At 31.8% G+C, this 17,979-nt stretch overlaps 2 protein-coding genes across 9 annotated transcripts; both read right to left on the bottom strand.

Annotated features, from left to right (window-relative positions):
- Nucleotides 1-2,956: 2,956 nt before the first annotated feature.
- LOC137832635 (uncharacterized) lies at nucleotides 2,957-11,131 on the bottom strand. Of its 5 annotated transcripts, none has more exons than XM_068640913.1 (17): nucleotides 10,605-10,964; nucleotides 10,159-10,479; nucleotides 9,211-9,313; nucleotides 8,980-9,087; nucleotides 8,732-8,767; nucleotides 8,417-8,527; nucleotides 8,205-8,288; nucleotides 8,014-8,132; nucleotides 7,473-7,574; nucleotides 6,812-6,928; nucleotides 6,666-6,731; nucleotides 6,026-6,092; nucleotides 5,646-5,699; nucleotides 5,107-5,202; nucleotides 4,810-4,830; nucleotides 3,506-3,541; nucleotides 2,957-3,335 (listed from the first exon to the last, which is right to left on the bottom strand). In XM_068640913.1, the coding sequence occupies exons 3-17, from the start codon at nucleotides 9,268-9,270 to the stop codon at nucleotides 3,189-3,191; spliced, it is 1,224 nt and encodes a 407-aa protein (XP_068497014.1). In that variant the 5' UTR covers nucleotides 9,271-9,313; nucleotides 10,159-10,479; nucleotides 10,605-10,964; the 3' UTR covers nucleotides 2,957-3,188. The 5 variants fall into 5 exon arrangements, with proteins under 5 accessions (XP_068497014.1, XP_068497013.1, XP_068497012.1 ...); XM_068640912.1 differs by having other exon boundaries at nucleotides 10,406-10,479; nucleotides 10,605-10,962; XM_068640911.1 differs by lacking the exon at nucleotides 10,159-10,479 and having other exon boundaries at nucleotides 10,605-11,131.
- A 2,301-nt stretch (nucleotides 11,132-13,432) lies between these two features.
- On the bottom strand, nucleotides 13,433-17,821 carry LOC137832634 (uncharacterized). 4 transcript variants are annotated; one of them, XM_068640908.1, is made up of 5 exons: nucleotides 17,237-17,821; nucleotides 15,800-15,849; nucleotides 15,542-15,634; nucleotides 14,694-15,285; nucleotides 13,433-14,275 (listed from the first exon to the last, which is right to left on the bottom strand). In XM_068640908.1, the coding sequence occupies exons 1-5, from the start codon at nucleotides 17,285-17,287 to the stop codon at nucleotides 13,739-13,741; spliced, it is 1,323 nt and encodes a 440-aa protein (XP_068497009.1). In that variant the 5' UTR covers nucleotides 17,288-17,821; the 3' UTR covers nucleotides 13,433-13,738. The 4 variants fall into 4 exon arrangements, with proteins under 4 accessions (XP_068497009.1, XP_068497007.1, XP_068497010.1 ...); XM_068640906.1 differs by having other exon boundaries at nucleotides 17,211-17,820; XM_068640909.1 differs by having other exon boundaries at nucleotides 15,542-15,619; nucleotides 17,237-17,820.
- Nucleotides 17,822-17,979: the final 158 nt, after the last annotated feature.

Raw genomic sequence — 17,979 nt, 5'->3', positions numbered from 1 at the left:
AAGAAAGTGAAAGAGATGAGATACAGACAACTAACGTAACATGTAATTATAATTAAAAAATTAAATTAGTAAAAAAACATATTTTGCATGAAATAGTTTATGTAATTTATATTAAAAAAAAAGCGCAATAGCAGTATAATTTGATCCCACATTTACAAATATATAAGTTGGCTTTTAAAGATTTTGAGTTTTGATATTTGTCCTTCTAATATTTCTAATTTTTAATCTCTCTAAATTTAGAAAATATCACTTTTAATTTTTAATATTACGTAACACCAATTAACTTTTTTTCATGTTAAATAAAACATTTAATAACTATTTGAAGTGGTTAATTGTAATTTATTAAGTTTACAGAAAATTTAAATGGTATTATTTTGAACGGTTGAAACGTATTTTGCAAGCTGAAGTTGTCAAGTGTTTAGTTCAAACTTTAAAATCATTACAATTGATAAATGACAGATGAATGACCAACATTGACACGCGACCACATAAACGTGACTTTTACGCTCCTCAAATGACCTTCTAGAAGCTTCAAGCTTAGTTCCATTAATTTTTCCACAAAGGACGAACAAATTTACCTTCATTCAATACATTTAATTCCACATTAAGGCTCTGTTTGGATTAGGGAGAGGATGTGTGAGGATTTGAGGGAGTGGATGTGTGAGGATGTGTGAGGAAAGTGTGAAGAAAGTGAAGGTGTTTGGATTGGGGTATGTTAGGGTAGATGTGTGAGGAAAGTTTATGGGAGTTTGTGACTGATGTGATGGTTATGAGAAAATTTTAATTTTTTTTAAAGGTGTGAAATGTTACTTTACAGATTAACCCTTGCCTATTAAAAAAGTTAATAATAAAATTAGTTGTTTTTGCTTAAAAATGAAAAACTTTCACACATTTAGTAGATTTAAAAATTATAATAGATTTAAAAATTATAATTAAAAAAATATATGTTAAATGTAAATATGTATAATATAAAACTATAATTAAAAAAAAATGTATTCAACAAATTAAATAAAAACAGAAATTCAAATAATAAAATTGAAAAATAAATCAAATCTTATATAAATAAAAAGATATTATTTTTTAATATTAAAAACCCTCTAAAAATGAAAAATAAAAAATACCACAACAACAAAAATATAAAATAATTCATAAAAAAAAATTCATAAAAAATTATAATAAAATAAATTATAACTCATAAACATAATAACTATATATAAAAATATATTAATATAAACATAACAAAAAAAAATAAAAACAGAATTTCAAATAATTTCTTTAAATATTAAATATATACTATAAAATTAAAAAATAAATCACATCTTATATAAATAAAAAATTACTATTTTTTAATATTAAAAAACCTCATAATAAAGCAATCTAAAAAATACAATAGTAACAAAAATAATTAATCATAGAAAAGGATTCCATAAAAAATTATAATAAAAAATAAGGATAAAAATGTATTAGTAATACAATTCGATATAGTTTAATAATTAATTATTATTATTTTGTTTTATTAAATATTTGTGTTAGTTAAATTTATTTAATAACTAATATTTATAATAAAGTGTAGTTTTTATTAATAAATTATGTAAAAATACGTGAAAATATATTAATTATATTTTCAATTTCTAATGAATAATTTAAGTTAGAATAAAATTATTTTAAGTGATGGATTGTTTTTAGGAATTTTTTTGTATTAAATAAATTAAATATTTAGTATAAAATAAAATGAAAAATGTTTAGTATAATCTTTTGGTGATGATCATGATCCAACCCAGGTAATATTTTCAATTTTAATTAGATATAGTATATTCTTTTCTTTAAAAAAATACTAAATCCAACCACATTTAATAAAATATCTGATTAGAACTTGAAAAATAGGTATCCTGATCTATTCTAATAACTAATATATAAATGGAAGATTTTATTTAACTATATTTTTTTTTTACACTGATTTATAATATTTTATAAAATAATAAACAAACTTAAACCTTTTTTAAAATTTATTATGATTTGTTTCTTCATTTTAAATATTATATATATATATTTAAAACATTGTACAATAAATTTTTTTAAGTACTAATACATTCAAATGAAGCATTGTGATACATTCAAATGAGGGTAAATTTGGAAATTAGGGATGCTGACATGACTTTCCCTCTACATCTCTTCATTTTGAGGGAAGAGGATATTTACTGTTCACAGGTATATCCTCTCCTTCACTTCCCTTGATCCAAACCATGGATATCCACTCACATCCTTCCTCTTGAACAGTACATCCATGAAAGCAAACAGGGGATAAAGACTTGTTTTTTTAGAGTAATTTTATAGGTTAATTTTCAGAATAAATAAAATTTTTAAAAAATTACCAAAATAGTGAAATCAGATTTCAAGTAATAATAAAAACACTATTTCAGTTAAAATGCAATTAGTGATGAGTCATGTTTATCCATTTCGATAATCATCCTATTTTGTTAAAAAAGTCAATAATCTTTGTTTAAGATAAATAGCATCAAAGCAACACATAAAAGCAAAGGGAAGTAACAAACAAGTGTTTACAAGAGGCAACAACTAATGAAAACCTAATCCATATTGGTAGAGCCACCAACTCCAATTAATAAACCAAAAGCATTATATATGATGATGACCAACTTTTTCATTTTGATCCTTTAATAATTATAATACTAAGTGTGCATATATATCATTTAAACAAATAGAAGGGTAAGTAGGGGGTTGCAATTAGCAAGGAGAGGGAAAGGAAAGTTTATACCTGAAATCAGAAGTCTGAACGGCCAGTCACCAATAAAAACCAATGTCCACGTCACATCACATTAAGAACATTAATCCCAATTAAAAATTATAAAACAAGAATAAACTTCTATTAGACTTGACTTAGTCATTCTGACAAGGTAAGACCCATTAGAACCGTATAAAGAAGAAAAAACCCTCATAGTGAAAGATAATATTACTTTACACTCATATATTTCTAAAATTGACATCAGAGCTATTCGATAGAGAACATTCGGTCTCAACATTGTAAGATGAGAAAGGAATATTGAAAAGAAAGTGAAAGCATAAGAGAATGTAAACAAAATTATCCCCTTTTTTTTCTTTTCAAAATTGAATGAATTTACGCATCTACACAAACTAATTATGGCCTGTGATTGAAAATCCAAGAGAGTTAGCTAGATAGTAACATGTTTAGTGTCACGCCGTTTTCTTATTCGTCTTTGGTCACTCTTAAATGGGTCAACCCAATTTTTGTCTTGCGAAATAGCCTCATTCCACCGTTCTTTGAACATTTCAAATTCCCATGTCGATTGCCTTCGTATCTGCTCAATCCATGTTACCAAATATAAACATTCTTAATACTAATATAATAACACAAACATTTGATGATTGTTGTTACTTGATAACTTAGCTGAAAGTCAAAGTCAAATTTCATAATAATGTCTAACATGAGAGTTTTTATAAAAAAAAAATAGTAGCTTAAAAGAGTCACCTCTGTTCGCACATCAATTCCTGTTCCACTTTGCCTCTGCTTATTACGAAATTATACAAAATCAACAACCACGGTGAATATTGGGAAATCATACATAAAGGGTAGAAAAAATCCAAATTACAAAATCCAATCCATAATTATCCATATCCATATTAGTTTTATTCCATTTAAATGGATTTATTTCAAATCCAAATCCATATTTTTGGATTTTAAATCCAATCCATTTAATTGGATATGGATTAGATATAAATTGGATACATTTTTGGATTATCCAAATTGCATTTTGGGATGGATTTTGACTTGGCTTGATCCAAGTTAAGCCAAGACAATCCAGCCGATGTCGAGCCCAGCGGGCCCAAGCTGATGTCTAACCAAGCAGTCATGGGCCCATATTGAGCCGTGCGGGCCCGAGCCGATTTCGACACGAGCACGCCCGGGCCGTTGTCGAGCCGAGCATTCCCGAGTCGATGTCGAGCCGAGCTGGCCTAGACCGATGTCAAGCCGAGCTGGCCCGAGCCGTTATCGAGTCAAGCAAGCCCAGGCTGATGTCGAGTCGCTGGGCCCGCGCCGATGTCGAGCCAAACGGGCCAGGCCAATGTCGAGCTGAGCAAGCCCGGGTCGATATCATGCCGAACGAGCCCAGGCCAATGTCGAGTCTCTTGGGCCTGAGTCAATGTCGAGTGGAGCGGGCTCGGGCAAATGTCGAGTCTCCCGGGCCCGAGCTGATGTGGAGCCGAATGGGCCCAGACCAATGTTGAGTTGAGCAAGCCCGGGCTGATGTCGAGTCGAACGGGCCTGGATTAATGTCGAGTCTCTCGGGCTCGGGCCGATGTCAAGCCAAACGGGCCCTGTCGATGTCGAGTGGAGCGGGACCGAGTCGATGTCAAGTCAATTGGGCCCTGGCCAATGTCGAGCCGAATGGGCCCGAACCGATGTCGAGTCTCCCGGGCTCGGGCTGATGTTGAGTCGTCCGGGTCCGAGCCGATGTCGAACCGAGTTGGTCCGCATTCAGGTTGAGTCGGCTTAGGCTCGGTTCGATACAAGTTAGTATGTGTCCATATCAAAATGGATTTAATGTAATTGACAAAGTGGATTTAAATCTAATTAACAAAATAGATTGAATCTAGATTTAATCCACTTTAAATGGATTTTAAAAAAATCTATTTAAATTTGATATAGTTAAAATGGATATGGATTTTAAATCCAATCCATTTATTTGGATTTGGATTTAGATTGGATTTTGAAAAATCCAATCCATGACCACCCCTACATACAAGAACCACATAATGCCATTAAAACTGTACCTTACTATGTAGGTTTGAAACCTGCACAAAAGGAAACAAAAATTCTTGTCACATGATTCAAAGACTATGTATTATTCGTTATGTAAATAACTGCATGATAAAAAACCAAGTAACAAACAATGTTTGTTCTTGACAGTAAGTCTTAAGTTTGATTCTGTAAAGTATTTACATTATTGGATAAGGAATAATATCAGGTTGGAGCATTTACAAGATATTTGGTCTGCAAGAACAGTGCAAATGAAGGAAACTGAAGGAAACAAACTGAATTACAAGATTAGGGAAGGAGGAGGCAAATACCTTTGTCATTCTGTGACCACTCCCACCCAGAGTTTGTATTCCCTTGTGAAAAACATATTCACTATCAACAACTCCCACATTCTTAGTTCGATCTCCCTGAAAAAATGTCATTCATCTCACTATCCACATTTGTCATGGAGAAACCGGTGGCAAAAAAAGCAAAGGCAAAACAGCCTAGTACACAAACCATCAATTCATTAAATATAAATTGAATGAATTAAACCATGATGCATTCCAAATTGACATGCTTATGGTGTGGCATGAGAATGTGTTAACTTATATTCCATAACTCTATCTCTTGTCAAATGCAGTAGTAAATAGTAATAGGCCAATATCATATACGTAGATGCTAGAAGCTAGAGCAAAAGGTTTTTAGATGAGCATGAGAAGGTTATATTTATCACTGCCAATAACCAAAAAAAAAACAGAATTGCAAAGCAATGCAACTTTGTACAGAGACAAGTGCCATCATGAGAAAGGAAATGAAGAGGGAAAAATTTACAACCACTAAAAGTGTCCAGAAAATGGATATTTCTCACCTGTGCACAGTATCCTAGTTTCATATCCACTCCCCAACCATGGACAAGGTCATTCTGGAGAAAATACAGACGACAATGATGAGCCAATATTGAACACCAATAAATTTCAAGTAAGTCATATAAGTTTTCTTTTCAGTAGGTAGATGAAGGCAAACCTCATTCAGAAAACCTATAGGCAAGCATTTTGGTAACTTGAAAAAAATGACAACTGAAAACAATAATAATTTTCTTGGACAGAAATTTAAATTATTCACGATATATGACTCAATAGTACAAATAGAAGAAACAAAAGTTTAGGATGAGTTTGAAAGAATTTTGCAACATGTCTTTGGTAAGAACTTAGATTTAATATTCGTAAGTACTGTGCCAACAATTTTTACCTGTATAAGATGCCATGTACAGTACCAGGCAGCTCGAGAGAAAACTGGAGCCATACCTTCCACAAACCTACACAAGTTGTATTAAAGTATTGTGTCATTCACAAGACTATGCGTGCCAAGATTTATCATGAATAACCACAGGAATTTTTCTTTATCACATTTCTGATGATGCTTTAAAAAGTCCAGAAAAGGAAAATATGGTATACTACAATACAAGGTAATAAGATAAACCATAACAAAATCATCAGCATTGTTCATCTTCTGACATTCTAGTGCCGAGCCATCATGGCTGACACGAAATGTAATATTAAGACAGTACACGTGCCCTTTTCACCTAAGAAAAGAATTTCTAAAACATTAGTCATCTAATAGATAGACATACTTGTTTTTGATATAATTCAATAGACCTCAGTTTAAAAGTAATTTGCTTTGATTTTTTTATTAAATCAACTTTTGAGTTCGACTATAAGCTATCTTTTCCTAATTACAGCATAAATACAGGCTTGAATGAACTTCAGACAATTTAAACATGTCCAGCCATCTTGATGGTAGATGGAGTGGTAAAATGCATCAACAAGGTCTGGTGCAAACATCTTGAAACATTAAAAGCTCTACCAGGATTAAAGAGAGTAACAGTTACCCAGTGCATGGAGGTCCCTCACTTGAATCTGAACACCTTGTACTGCCTCTGCGCTCATAGACTCTTCTGCTCCAATGAAAACATCAAATGTAAGTACAATAAGCATTGGTTACCAAGTGCATATCGATAGTATAACAAAAAATCACCTATGGAATTTCTTGGTCCTAGCTCTAATTGTAATTCTATGATGTATCTCAGTTGAATTTGGGTCAAGAGCTGGTTGAGATATCTCCAAACCTTCTTGCTTTATAATTTCAACATATCTGCAAAAAAGAAGTCTACATTAATTATTATTTTATTAGATGAGATAAAAGCTTGTAGAAAGGTTACTGACTAGCCTTAAAATCAGAACAGGTTTAAGAATATAAACTCAATAAATAACCTCATTTGTCAACTACCACCCCCAACAAGCAAAGATTTCTTATAAACCTAATGTAAGCTTAAGAAGCCTAATAAGGGTTATATACATCTTATATATTGTATGTCAGAGAATTCAAAGTCAATTTTCATTCATCTATCAAATTTCTTATACACCTAAGCTTAAGAAGCCTAATAAGGATTATACACATCTTATATTGTATGGCAGAGAATGCAGACTCGATTTTCATTCAGCTATCAAATTTCAAAATGGAAACAAATAACATATCATGTAATAATAAAATTGGATTCTTTATCATAACATTTACACCAGTATTGCAGGTTCCTGCTAGCCTATCAAATGATAATCATTTACATCCAAGGTGGATCGCACACAAATATCAAAATAACAGCAGCATCAGAAAAGTAAAAAAGATACATCCTTCATACCTTGAAGGTGAAAAATGCTCCACCCCTAGATCCTCATCCCAGAGAAAGATATAATCATAAATAGACACTATGTCTGGATGTAGAAATCTTTTTGCAAACCACCTGTCAAAGAACTCATGAAATATGTAAGTTCAGAAAATTAATCCATCAATTACATAATAAATCAAAGTATTATTTTCTTTTTCCCTTTTTCTGCTGGGAACCACCAATGAAATTGAAAATGTATTCAAATAACTATATCATTGCTTGACCTGGCTCCCTTAATATGACTTTTTTTATGGTATCTGTATTCAGTATGTTGTAATTCTGTATGTCGGACTGCTGGTTCTCTTGCGATAGTTTCCCAAGATTTGTAGTTTTATTTCTAATGTTATATAATGTTTACCAAATTCCAAGCCTTTTACATAGCCAACTGACGAACCCGTTCATCCTGAGTTGAAGAAATTTTTATTTTCAAAAAATTATTTACTTATTGAAGACATAGTATACTTCCTCTCTAGAGAATTAAACATTTCCCCTTCAATAAAAGCCTCATACTTACCACTTTGTTTGATTCTGAGCAACAATGTGTATGGCCTGGCTACTCCAGCCAAGATTCAACCATCCATCCACAGTGCCATCATAATGGAATAAAATAATTGTGAAGTTTTCTCGAAGAAACTGAAATAAATGAAATTAGATAAAGAATGCTGATTTAATTAATTTGAACAATCTAAGCAACAACAATAATACCTTTTGCACCATAACATCAACATTCTGCTTTTGTTTAATACCAACTGGTACTGCCAGTAAGTTACGGTTAGAGGAAACACTAGCCTGCAATTTCACAAACAACCCCAATCATTACTTTTGTTAACTCAGATAGTACATATTCCCAAATCAAATCTATCTTCTGAGATAGTCAATAAAACTAAAAGATAGAAGAATGACGCAAAAATTCTGACCTTTGACCTTGAACTACTTCTCGACCAAAGTGGTCTTAACTCCAAATCCGAATCAGCATGTATTATACCTCGTGGCAAGCCTTTCAACTTCCCAGAAGTAGAAGGATACACCTGCACCAACACAATATTTTTGAAGTTACATATCATATCAGACAAGAACTGTGAAACAGACAGGTTCATCACAAATTTTGAAAACAATCATTACCATCATTTACAATAACCACCAGGGCATTTCGTAATGCACTGAAGATCAAATATGGAAAAAAGAGAATCAGAAAGCTACTTGGGCTAGTAATCTAACATCATAGTTTATACCTTTGGTTGTCCCCAGAAACTCCACTTTTTGTCAATCTGGATAATAAACATAGAAAGGGGGGGAATTCCAGTTAGAACACTCAATATAAGAATATGTGTCAATGCATTATTGTTCTGTGGAAAAGCAGCACCAATTTATCCTTAGTAAGATGCTAAATTGCTAAGTATGAATTAGTTAGACATTTAATAAACACTTTGTCCTTTCGTGGGGATGTACATGCAATGATATCTCAAAGAATTCAACTGACCTCTTCTTGGTGATACTGGTACTTTGTAGTTCTATACACAATGAACAACATAACTGTACACAAAAGTGCCATAAAAGGCAGTTGTTTGATCTTGAAACTTGATTTGCCCTGCCCCAAAAAACTATTGTTAAAACAGTGATCTTACACATGAATCTCCAGAGCTAAAGAATATTTTACAGGAAACTCCTAAAAAAATCCAAAGTAACGAGATTAGAAGAAAAGAGAACAGACCCCATCAGACAAGCCACTCTTTTTTCTCATGAGCCATCTCAATGATTTGATCGACGTCATAGAAAATTGAATCTTTTATTCAGTCCTCATCAAAAACTGGTCGCTGTAACATTAAAAGCAGAAGCCATTTCAAGCCAATGTTTAATATGTCTACTGCTCAATAACATAGAATAATTTGGCATAAATAAAACAACCAACTGGTCAAAAGTTCAAAACAACAAAAATTTGAAGTTACCATATTCTAAGTTCCACAACATAAAATATAAACGCAAGGAAAATGGCCATCCCATAAAAAAATATACTCAATGACTTGGAGCTAAATTGGTCATGATCACTACCGAAGGTACACAACAGAAAAACAAAAACCAGTGCATAACTGAATGACTTTCATTCGTAAAATTACACCTTTTGTGTAAAACAAGACTACAACAACTATATTTTGCGCAAAAGGATATTCAGGATGTGCAATGTGATAACTAACATTAAAAAATAGAGAGCTAATATTTTTGAATTGGTGAAAGAGAGGGATGAATTGAAACTTAAAAGGGAAACACATGCTTAGAATATTATGAGGGAAAAAGCACGCCTCAGCTTGCTGAATCCACACACCAACCAAACTTGCACATAAAATATACCAAAAACGACACTCGGTAAAAGCAACCCAAGAAATCTCCGAAACAGTCATCAAATGATTTACAACATAAGCACCAAGGAACACGGAAACAAAAAATGCAAACATTGGATTCTACCCCAACAAATATCACATGAAAAAATTGCAAGAACACACAGCAGTCCAAAACAGTGAACTACACCTGCAACCAAAATTGCTTCCATTACAAGAAAGCCCATTATTTTTCCTCCCCGTGAAAATTAAACAGAATTATAAAATTAAAAAAAAGGACTAAAATTTACTCCCACAGATAATAACAGAGGAAACAGCAAGCTGACCGTTTCATTCAGATCTAACCCTCTCCACACGTTCTTACTGGTCATTTAAAGAAGACTAAAGAAGCTTCACTTTCAGTCCAAATTTTCAAAAGTACAAAAATTTAAATACTTGACTGCGAAACCGGCTTTCTCTAGCAACAAAATTGAAGATTGTCTATCATCTTTTCAGACCTGGATCTTCCTCTCCAGACCCAGAACATTAAAAGGCAAGAAAACTAAAGAGGAGAGAGAGGGAGCAAGGGAGGACCCAGAGAAACTTAAAGGGGTCGCTTGAAAAAGCGAAAAACAGCAAACTTTGAAGATCACACATTTCATACCGAGCTGTAGCGGCGAAACCCAGATGAAAAAAAGAAGAGGTGAAGGAAATGGATTGCCACAAATTAAGAGTGTTAGAGGTTGAAGATAATCGATAAAGAAAGCAACCAAGAAAGAGGTTAAAGGGGGACCTGAATGCATGCGTGTCTGTTGACTGATGAATGATGATGAAGAAATGAAGAGTGTGATGACAACTACACTCTTTTGTTGCCACTCGCCGAGTCTCGTCAATTGTTCCTCTTTTCTTCTCTTCTCATCCAAAACAAAACCCAACCAAACCAGAGTGGAAGCTTTCTTAGTCCCTCTGCTCCTAAGACCACCCACTGACTATCTATGTCTTTTCCCCTTACTACAGTGCTTGCTAATCGCACCGTCACTTTCGCCCTGTTTCTCTCTCAACCCTTTCTCACTTCTCGTCAAAATCACATTTCCCTCTTTTTCTTCTTCTTTTATTTTCTTTCCTCTCTCCCTCTACCTTTGTAATTCCATACACATTTGGAATTTTTCGCTAAAACTACACTATTATAGCACTATTGTATTATACTGTTCTTGTTTTTGTCACCCTTGCTTCTTCCTCACACCGTTTATGAGAAAATTACCATTTCTTTCTCTCTCATTTTTCTTAGTCATCTTCCTTAAAAAGTGGTGAAAAAACCGTACATTTGTTTTGTTTTAACAAACATATGTACCTTAACTATAATAAAATTTCAAGACATAACCACAAGTTTTAATTTTTAAATTGATTATGAAATTAACTTTAATTGATATGACTTTAATGTCCAATTTACAGTATGAAATGTTTAAAATACTGCAGCATTAATTAACGATCTTAATCTATACGATGAATATGTGAGAGTATTCATTATTTGTTATTAAATGTTTACAATAGTTAGTTATTTACATGTTCTTGCAATTATGATGACAATGGGTATTAAAAAATTACCAACCAACCTCTGTGAAATATTGGGTTTAAGGGCATCATGTTCTTTAATTAGGACCTCTAAGATCAACACAACATCATTAAAGAGCACTAACATCTGGCCACAAAAGAGGAACGGTTGTTGGGCACAGAAACTGCATTCCTTTACCTTTTTAAGGTCCCAAGACATTTTTCCTACAATAAGTGAAGTTCTTGAAAATTTTCTTTCAGCTGATGAGAGGGTAAAACTTTAATTAGGTAACTTTAAATAATACCATGATGTGTTATTATGAAATGATATAAAAAATATTATTTTTATCAACTCTTATTTACTCATCAAAGTTGCTCTAATGCTTTTGTTTTGTATAGACGGGGATGGGATTGAAAATAATATATATATATATATATATATAATATCTTTCAAAATCATTCACATTATTTGACTCATAAATGTGGAGCGTAATCATACTAATTATTGAAACTAATAAAATTAAAAATATATTCCTATAATCTCAAATAAATATCTCAAATACAAATGCACATATACTACATGCAAAGAAATTGAATTTTCCTGAAAAAAAACAAATTAAAATAAAGATAGATGCTAAACCATGTTAGCATCTTCTTAGGCATGGGCATGTAGTAATAAAATAATAACACTACTTTATAGCTTTGACAAATCCTAGTTGCATAACATTTTTTAGGTGACCAACGACCCTACTTTTCAACATGTTAATTTGGAACCAACCTAACCTAACACAACCTACCTTAATGTTTTTCTACCAATTAAATGATGCATTGATTAATCTTATAAAAAAAAGTTATTTATAGATTAAATATTCTGTCTCAAACATTGGCATTTCTTGTGTTTTATGAGTGTTCATGACAGGCATTGAAGTAGTTTAATTATTTCTGAGTGATGATCATGTGATGGAGTTTATGATCCCACATGTGTCACTCAACATTTAAAAAATGCCAACAAAACTAGTAAATGTTGTCACGGAATGCATTCCTTTGCCCTTTTTTTCTGTAGTTTTATTCTGCAACACAGTAATATGCAATTGGTATAAAACTCTTGTAGATCTCAAATTAGTGTTATTCAAATTGATGTTATAATTAATTTAATGTATTATTGATAAATTATTAAAGATTGGAGTCTTTAATAATTTTTAATTAAAAAAATTAAAAATTAAAAATAATAAACATATGAAATACCACGTGAGATCTTGATATATGTTTTTTGAAAAAATCAACATTTCACAAAATATATTAAGAACTTGTGGAATAATGCAGTATTGTTGTTGGTCCTGGAACAAGATATTGAATGGGTGTTGGAACACTGTGGGGCATCCATTTATTCTTTTATTATAGCAAATATCAAGAAAAACTAACTTCTTAAATAAATATTAATACGTTAAAAGGACTAATTAGGGAAATATGCTTTCGCAACTTTTTTGGAATTATATATAATTTTTTATGTGATTGGTTTAAAAATAACAATATAATAAAAATAAATTTACAATTAAATAATATTAAAATAATAATGTTGAAATTGTAAGTGTATTATTAACCGACTAATTATATACTCCCACTCCAATAAAATGTGAGAGCCAATGATAATAGTAAATATAATAATTCTAACTATAGTTAGAAGAATGTTAGCATTGATGAGAATTAGCATAGTATTAGCAATGATATTAAATTTAAAAAGAGTAGTTTTATGGGATAATGATACAAAGATTTTTTTTATCTCTTTATAGTCAAATAAATTGTGAATTAAAAATAAAGTGAATTAAATAATTTTCCAAAATCTAGGTGGTCTGTGTTCACCATATTAAATTTGTTTTCATAAAAGAAGGTTGAAATCTATTTTTAAAATTTATGAAAAAATATTTCACAGCAAAATCTTGTTATAGATATTCAAGTAAAGAAACATTTTGATTGATCACATATTTAAATTCTACATACCTATTTTTTGTTTCATAATGTTATAGTTTATAAAGTAACACCAGGATAAAATTTTGATCCATCAAGAACCAATAAATCAAGTTCTTCCCATAGCTAACATGATCTTCCATTAACACACTTTTGTTACAATCAAGATCCGTGGTTACAATTTACAACAAATCTAAATGTTGTAAGAAAAAAAACATGAATGCTTAATCTTGCATTGAAAACTTCTACACACTAGTTACTGTACTTTAGAGCTATTTCAAATATCTGTGGCTAACTTCCCCCTTGCAACTTAATAAAGTTTCTTTTGGTGGTTCACTAGAGAAGACAAAAAATTTCTAACCAAAAAGTAAAAATCTCTGTACAAAGAAATAGATTGGTTAATGTATATTATTACTTGCTCTTAACTTTTTTCTTTCCCTTCATTGGTATTGCAGGCTTTTGAGTTGCAGTGCCTCGTCCAACCTTTTTTGGTCGACCAAAACCTTTCTTCTTCACGCTTAAGGATTCCACTGAGGATGGAGAATCAACTTTACTAGGTTTCTTTGTACCATGTGAAACTCCAGATACTAAGTTATTTCCACCACCTGCTTTTGCAACTATTTTTCTACTGCCAGATCTTATACTTCTTGGTTTCACATGAGGATTATGCATAGGTAATTTAATTGGCACATTAGTAACTTGAGTGGTGGCTTTGTTACTCGTGCCCTTCAAATTTTCCTTTACTTTTTTGGTCACAGTGTCTCTTAGTAGAAGAGCAGATTTGTACTCACGAGTGGTCTTGGAGTAGAATACTAAAGCATTGTTAGTGAGTAGGAGCAAGTCTCGAAAAAGTTCTACACTTGATTTAATTTTTTGGTTGCTAATTCTTGACCTTATGGTGTCAAAGTCCATGTGTTGTCTGATCATTTTCTTGTACCTCCCTCTCTTCTGTTGTTAAATAGTAGTGCACAATACTTAATTCCTTGAATCTCCACTTGACTTTGTTTCTTAACAATTTCAGTCAGAATAAAATCTAAAGACATGCAAATTCTACCTAAGAAACTTGATGGTTTGCTTGGTAAATGTAAGAAGGAAAGATGAACATTTATGATATGTAAAATGATCATGAGTGAAAATAGAGTAATATATAACAAGTTTCAACTCCACTTTATTGCCCAATCCTTGCTACAGAGGAGCAAGACTATCTTATTTTGACCATAACAAATGCACCTAATAGAACACAAACGGCTACCATAAGCCACAGGGTAAAGATCAAAATCCATTTATTCATTTGCAGCTTACTAAATGTAGAGCAACTATATCTAAAAAAACTATCAGAAAGATGATACTATTTAGCTACACATACCTGACTATCAAGTCTACGACGAAAGGCAGAAGCACATTTAGTTTCAAAAATAGAATCCAAAATCTTCATCATGTCTTCCACCCTACCCTTTTTCAAGTTCCTATTTTGATGATTTACACCACATGATTTGGCAACTTCACTGTAGTTACTGGTGGAACTCTCTTTACACCATGACATAACATCAACTGAATCTAACAAAACACTTTCTGATATACTTGCTTCCTTGGTGTTATTTTTGCCACAATCCTTCCTTTTCCTCTTCCCTCTTCGTTTCTTAAAACTCCCCCCTTCTCCTTCGTATATAGTATATGCTAACTTATCTACATTCAAAACTTTAAGCTGCTTTGTGGAGTGTAAAACCTCAGGCTTATCAGTATCCAAATCTTGAACAGGCACATTTGCCCCAGTTTCATGTGTGAAACTCCCAGCAGATAGTCCATCCTTTGAAGTCTCTTTGGTGGAAGATTCAACTCTTTCTAATTTATGTGAAGCTACATGCAACTTTGGACGACCTGATCCATTATCAACATCACAACCATCTCTTTTCTCATTCTTACCACCCTTGAGGCTTTCAAGCTTAGATTCAAGAGACCTGAAACAAAGATATTTTGTATTGTAAACTACACCCAAAAAAGCATACTAGTTTTCCAACATTTATCCCCACTCAGGACTCTGAATCAGTTTCAGTTTCAGTTTCTCTCATGTTCCTTCATTCCAGTGGACATTGCATTTTTGGAAAACAAAAATGAAAAGCTCAAAGAAATTGAGACTTGTGGCATTTGAGGATAAATACTTTGTTGTCTCTTGTAGCAAAATCCTCAGCTTGAAGAGAAAAAATTGCTACTAACCCAATTGAATCTTCAGATAGCTCTAGAGATCTCTTCAACTCTGCTACTCTGGTCTTCCTCAGCTCCTCATACCAAGCCCTGAGAACGTCATTCCTTTTCAACTTGAGAACAACAATGTCATTTTACCATATTACAATCAGAAACACCAAACAATGTCTTTCAAATCTTCCAAGTCTATTATTTCATTAAATCTACAGTGCTAAAAGAAATTCACCAACAACTTTAGATTTTTTTTTCAAGAAAATGTATTCTACTTACTTGTTTCCAGAATATCGTTGTTGCAGATCTTCATATTTGGCTTTACATACCTGCAAAAGTTACATCCCTGCTGCAATTAACATTTACCAAATATTTTTCTTACATTTTGTTTGTTAATTATTACAATAACTAGAAAGTTCACATATTTTTTCTTCATAATTATAAAAAAAAAAAGTCAATTCCATTTCTTTTGTACTATTAGAAAAAACAAGCATTCTAAAATAAGATGACATTTTCCTAATTACAAATAAAAGCACAGAAAAGAAGAAGAAAAATATACCAACTAAGAGTTATAGTTGAAGAATTTCAAACCTTTGTTTTAGTTCTTGAGGTCGTAAATATCAATCAATAGTTAATGTCATCAACTTTTAAAAAAATCATTACAATAAAATTTTAAGGAGTAGGTTTCACATCTATATTTACTGTAGACTTAATTGAACTATTAAGTTAATCTTTATATTATCAACACAAAATGAGACAAGTCATAAAGATAACTGAAATATTATCGTTGACCCATATAACAATCAGAACTGTCACTCCAATAACTATATGGAAGTTATGATGTTAAATGTTCGACAATTTCATGTGTCATTAGTATACTCGAGAAAGAAGGATGAAGAGAGAAAATTAATTTTGTATATTTGATAAAGAGAAAGAAAAAATAATAATTTATAGGAGCAATTACATTTGTATTAACCTCTCCATTTTTTTATTAAATTAGTCAAATAATATAACTTTAAAAATATTTTTTTATTTCTCACTTATTCCCACTCTATTAAATAATTAAACATTCAAATTTGTTTCCTAACCTATTTTTTTACATTCTTTTATTTCTATTTTTTTAATTTAAATCAAACAAAATATAAATGATAAAAGCTATAGAGAAGATTTGACACATAATGCGAGAAGACTCTTCAATAAATAATATTCTTTGCTTGGCTAAGGGTCCAAGACTTTAAGCTTTGATTTTCCATAATAACTTATAAAACAAACTAAATATTTGTTGACTATAATCCATCTTAATTATTTTAACAAATAACCTATTATCAAGAAGTTAATTATAATTCACAAATTATAGGTGAGATGTCAAGTTCTTTAATTTTAAAAAAATTATAATTCACAAATCAATTAAAAGAGTCAAGAGATATGAATCACGCGTCACGGCTATGAAATGGTTGTACCACCAAATTCAAAAAGCAAAATTGCTGCAATATGATATTTTCATTTTCCTAAGTTACTTGCTTTTATCTCTCTTTGTTCTTACTTTCTAGGTTTTTTTAGGTTGTCAACTATACCTCTATAATAAAATATATTTGTTTAAAAAAAATTATGGACAAGAAGATTAGAACATTTATTTTGTTTTTATTTATTTTTGAAATTGAAAGAATAAGATTAATTGTGTGTTTTTTACCTGAGGAGTAATGGTGTAAGGAAAACCTGTTCGGGGTCGGAGCTCGGTGGCAACAATGTTCCAATCATCGGTTCCATGACGGAGAATGGCCCCACCAAGGAGGAGCTCCTCCCAGGTGCTCCACCTCTTCATCGTCTCTGCTCCCATCACCCTTCACATCTAACAACCTTTTTCTAATGATATCCTATGCACCCAAGAAAAACCACCTCGTTTTTTCGCAGAAAAGATTGAACAAAAATGACTTGGGAGTGTGGAAGGGACAAGGCAACAAGAGCTATTTTTTGGCAAAAATTGGGGAAATGGTGGTTTTGTTTTTGTTGGTTTGATGTGGTTTTGTGAAATGTTTTGTTGGTTGGGTAAGAGAATGTAAATTTAGTGAAAGAGGGTATGCGTGAGATGAGGGGCTCAGAGATTCTAATTGTTGCTCAGAGAAAGGTTTCGAATTTGAAATTAGAATATCTTGAAAAACAATTGCAATAGCATCATAAACAATTAGAGAAAAAAAACATCAATGATGAAACAATTGACAGTTGTGTTTTTCTAATTATGGCTCCTCCCTTTCTCTCTCTACCACTGTTTTTTTTCTCTCTCCAGAACTTTCTCTGCGTTCTTCAATTAATAATAAATTTGCTAATTTTACTTTTTTTCATATATTGCCAGTTTCTTTAGAGGATGAACAAACCCTAATTTTAGTAAGTGATGTTTAAGAATCATGGGCTCACTCACACATGCTTTTGGATTTGTCCATTTTTTCACACGCAGTTTAGTT

The sequence above is a fragment of the Phaseolus vulgaris genome, chromosome 6 (genome assembly GCF_000499845.2).
Source record: "Phaseolus vulgaris cultivar G19833 chromosome 6, P. vulgaris v2.0, whole genome shotgun sequence".
NCBI lineage: Eukaryota > Viridiplantae > Streptophyta > Magnoliopsida > Fabales > Fabaceae > Phaseolus > Phaseolus vulgaris.
Note: the sequence above shows the minus strand (reverse complement) of the source record. Positions and strands in the feature narration are given on the sequence as shown.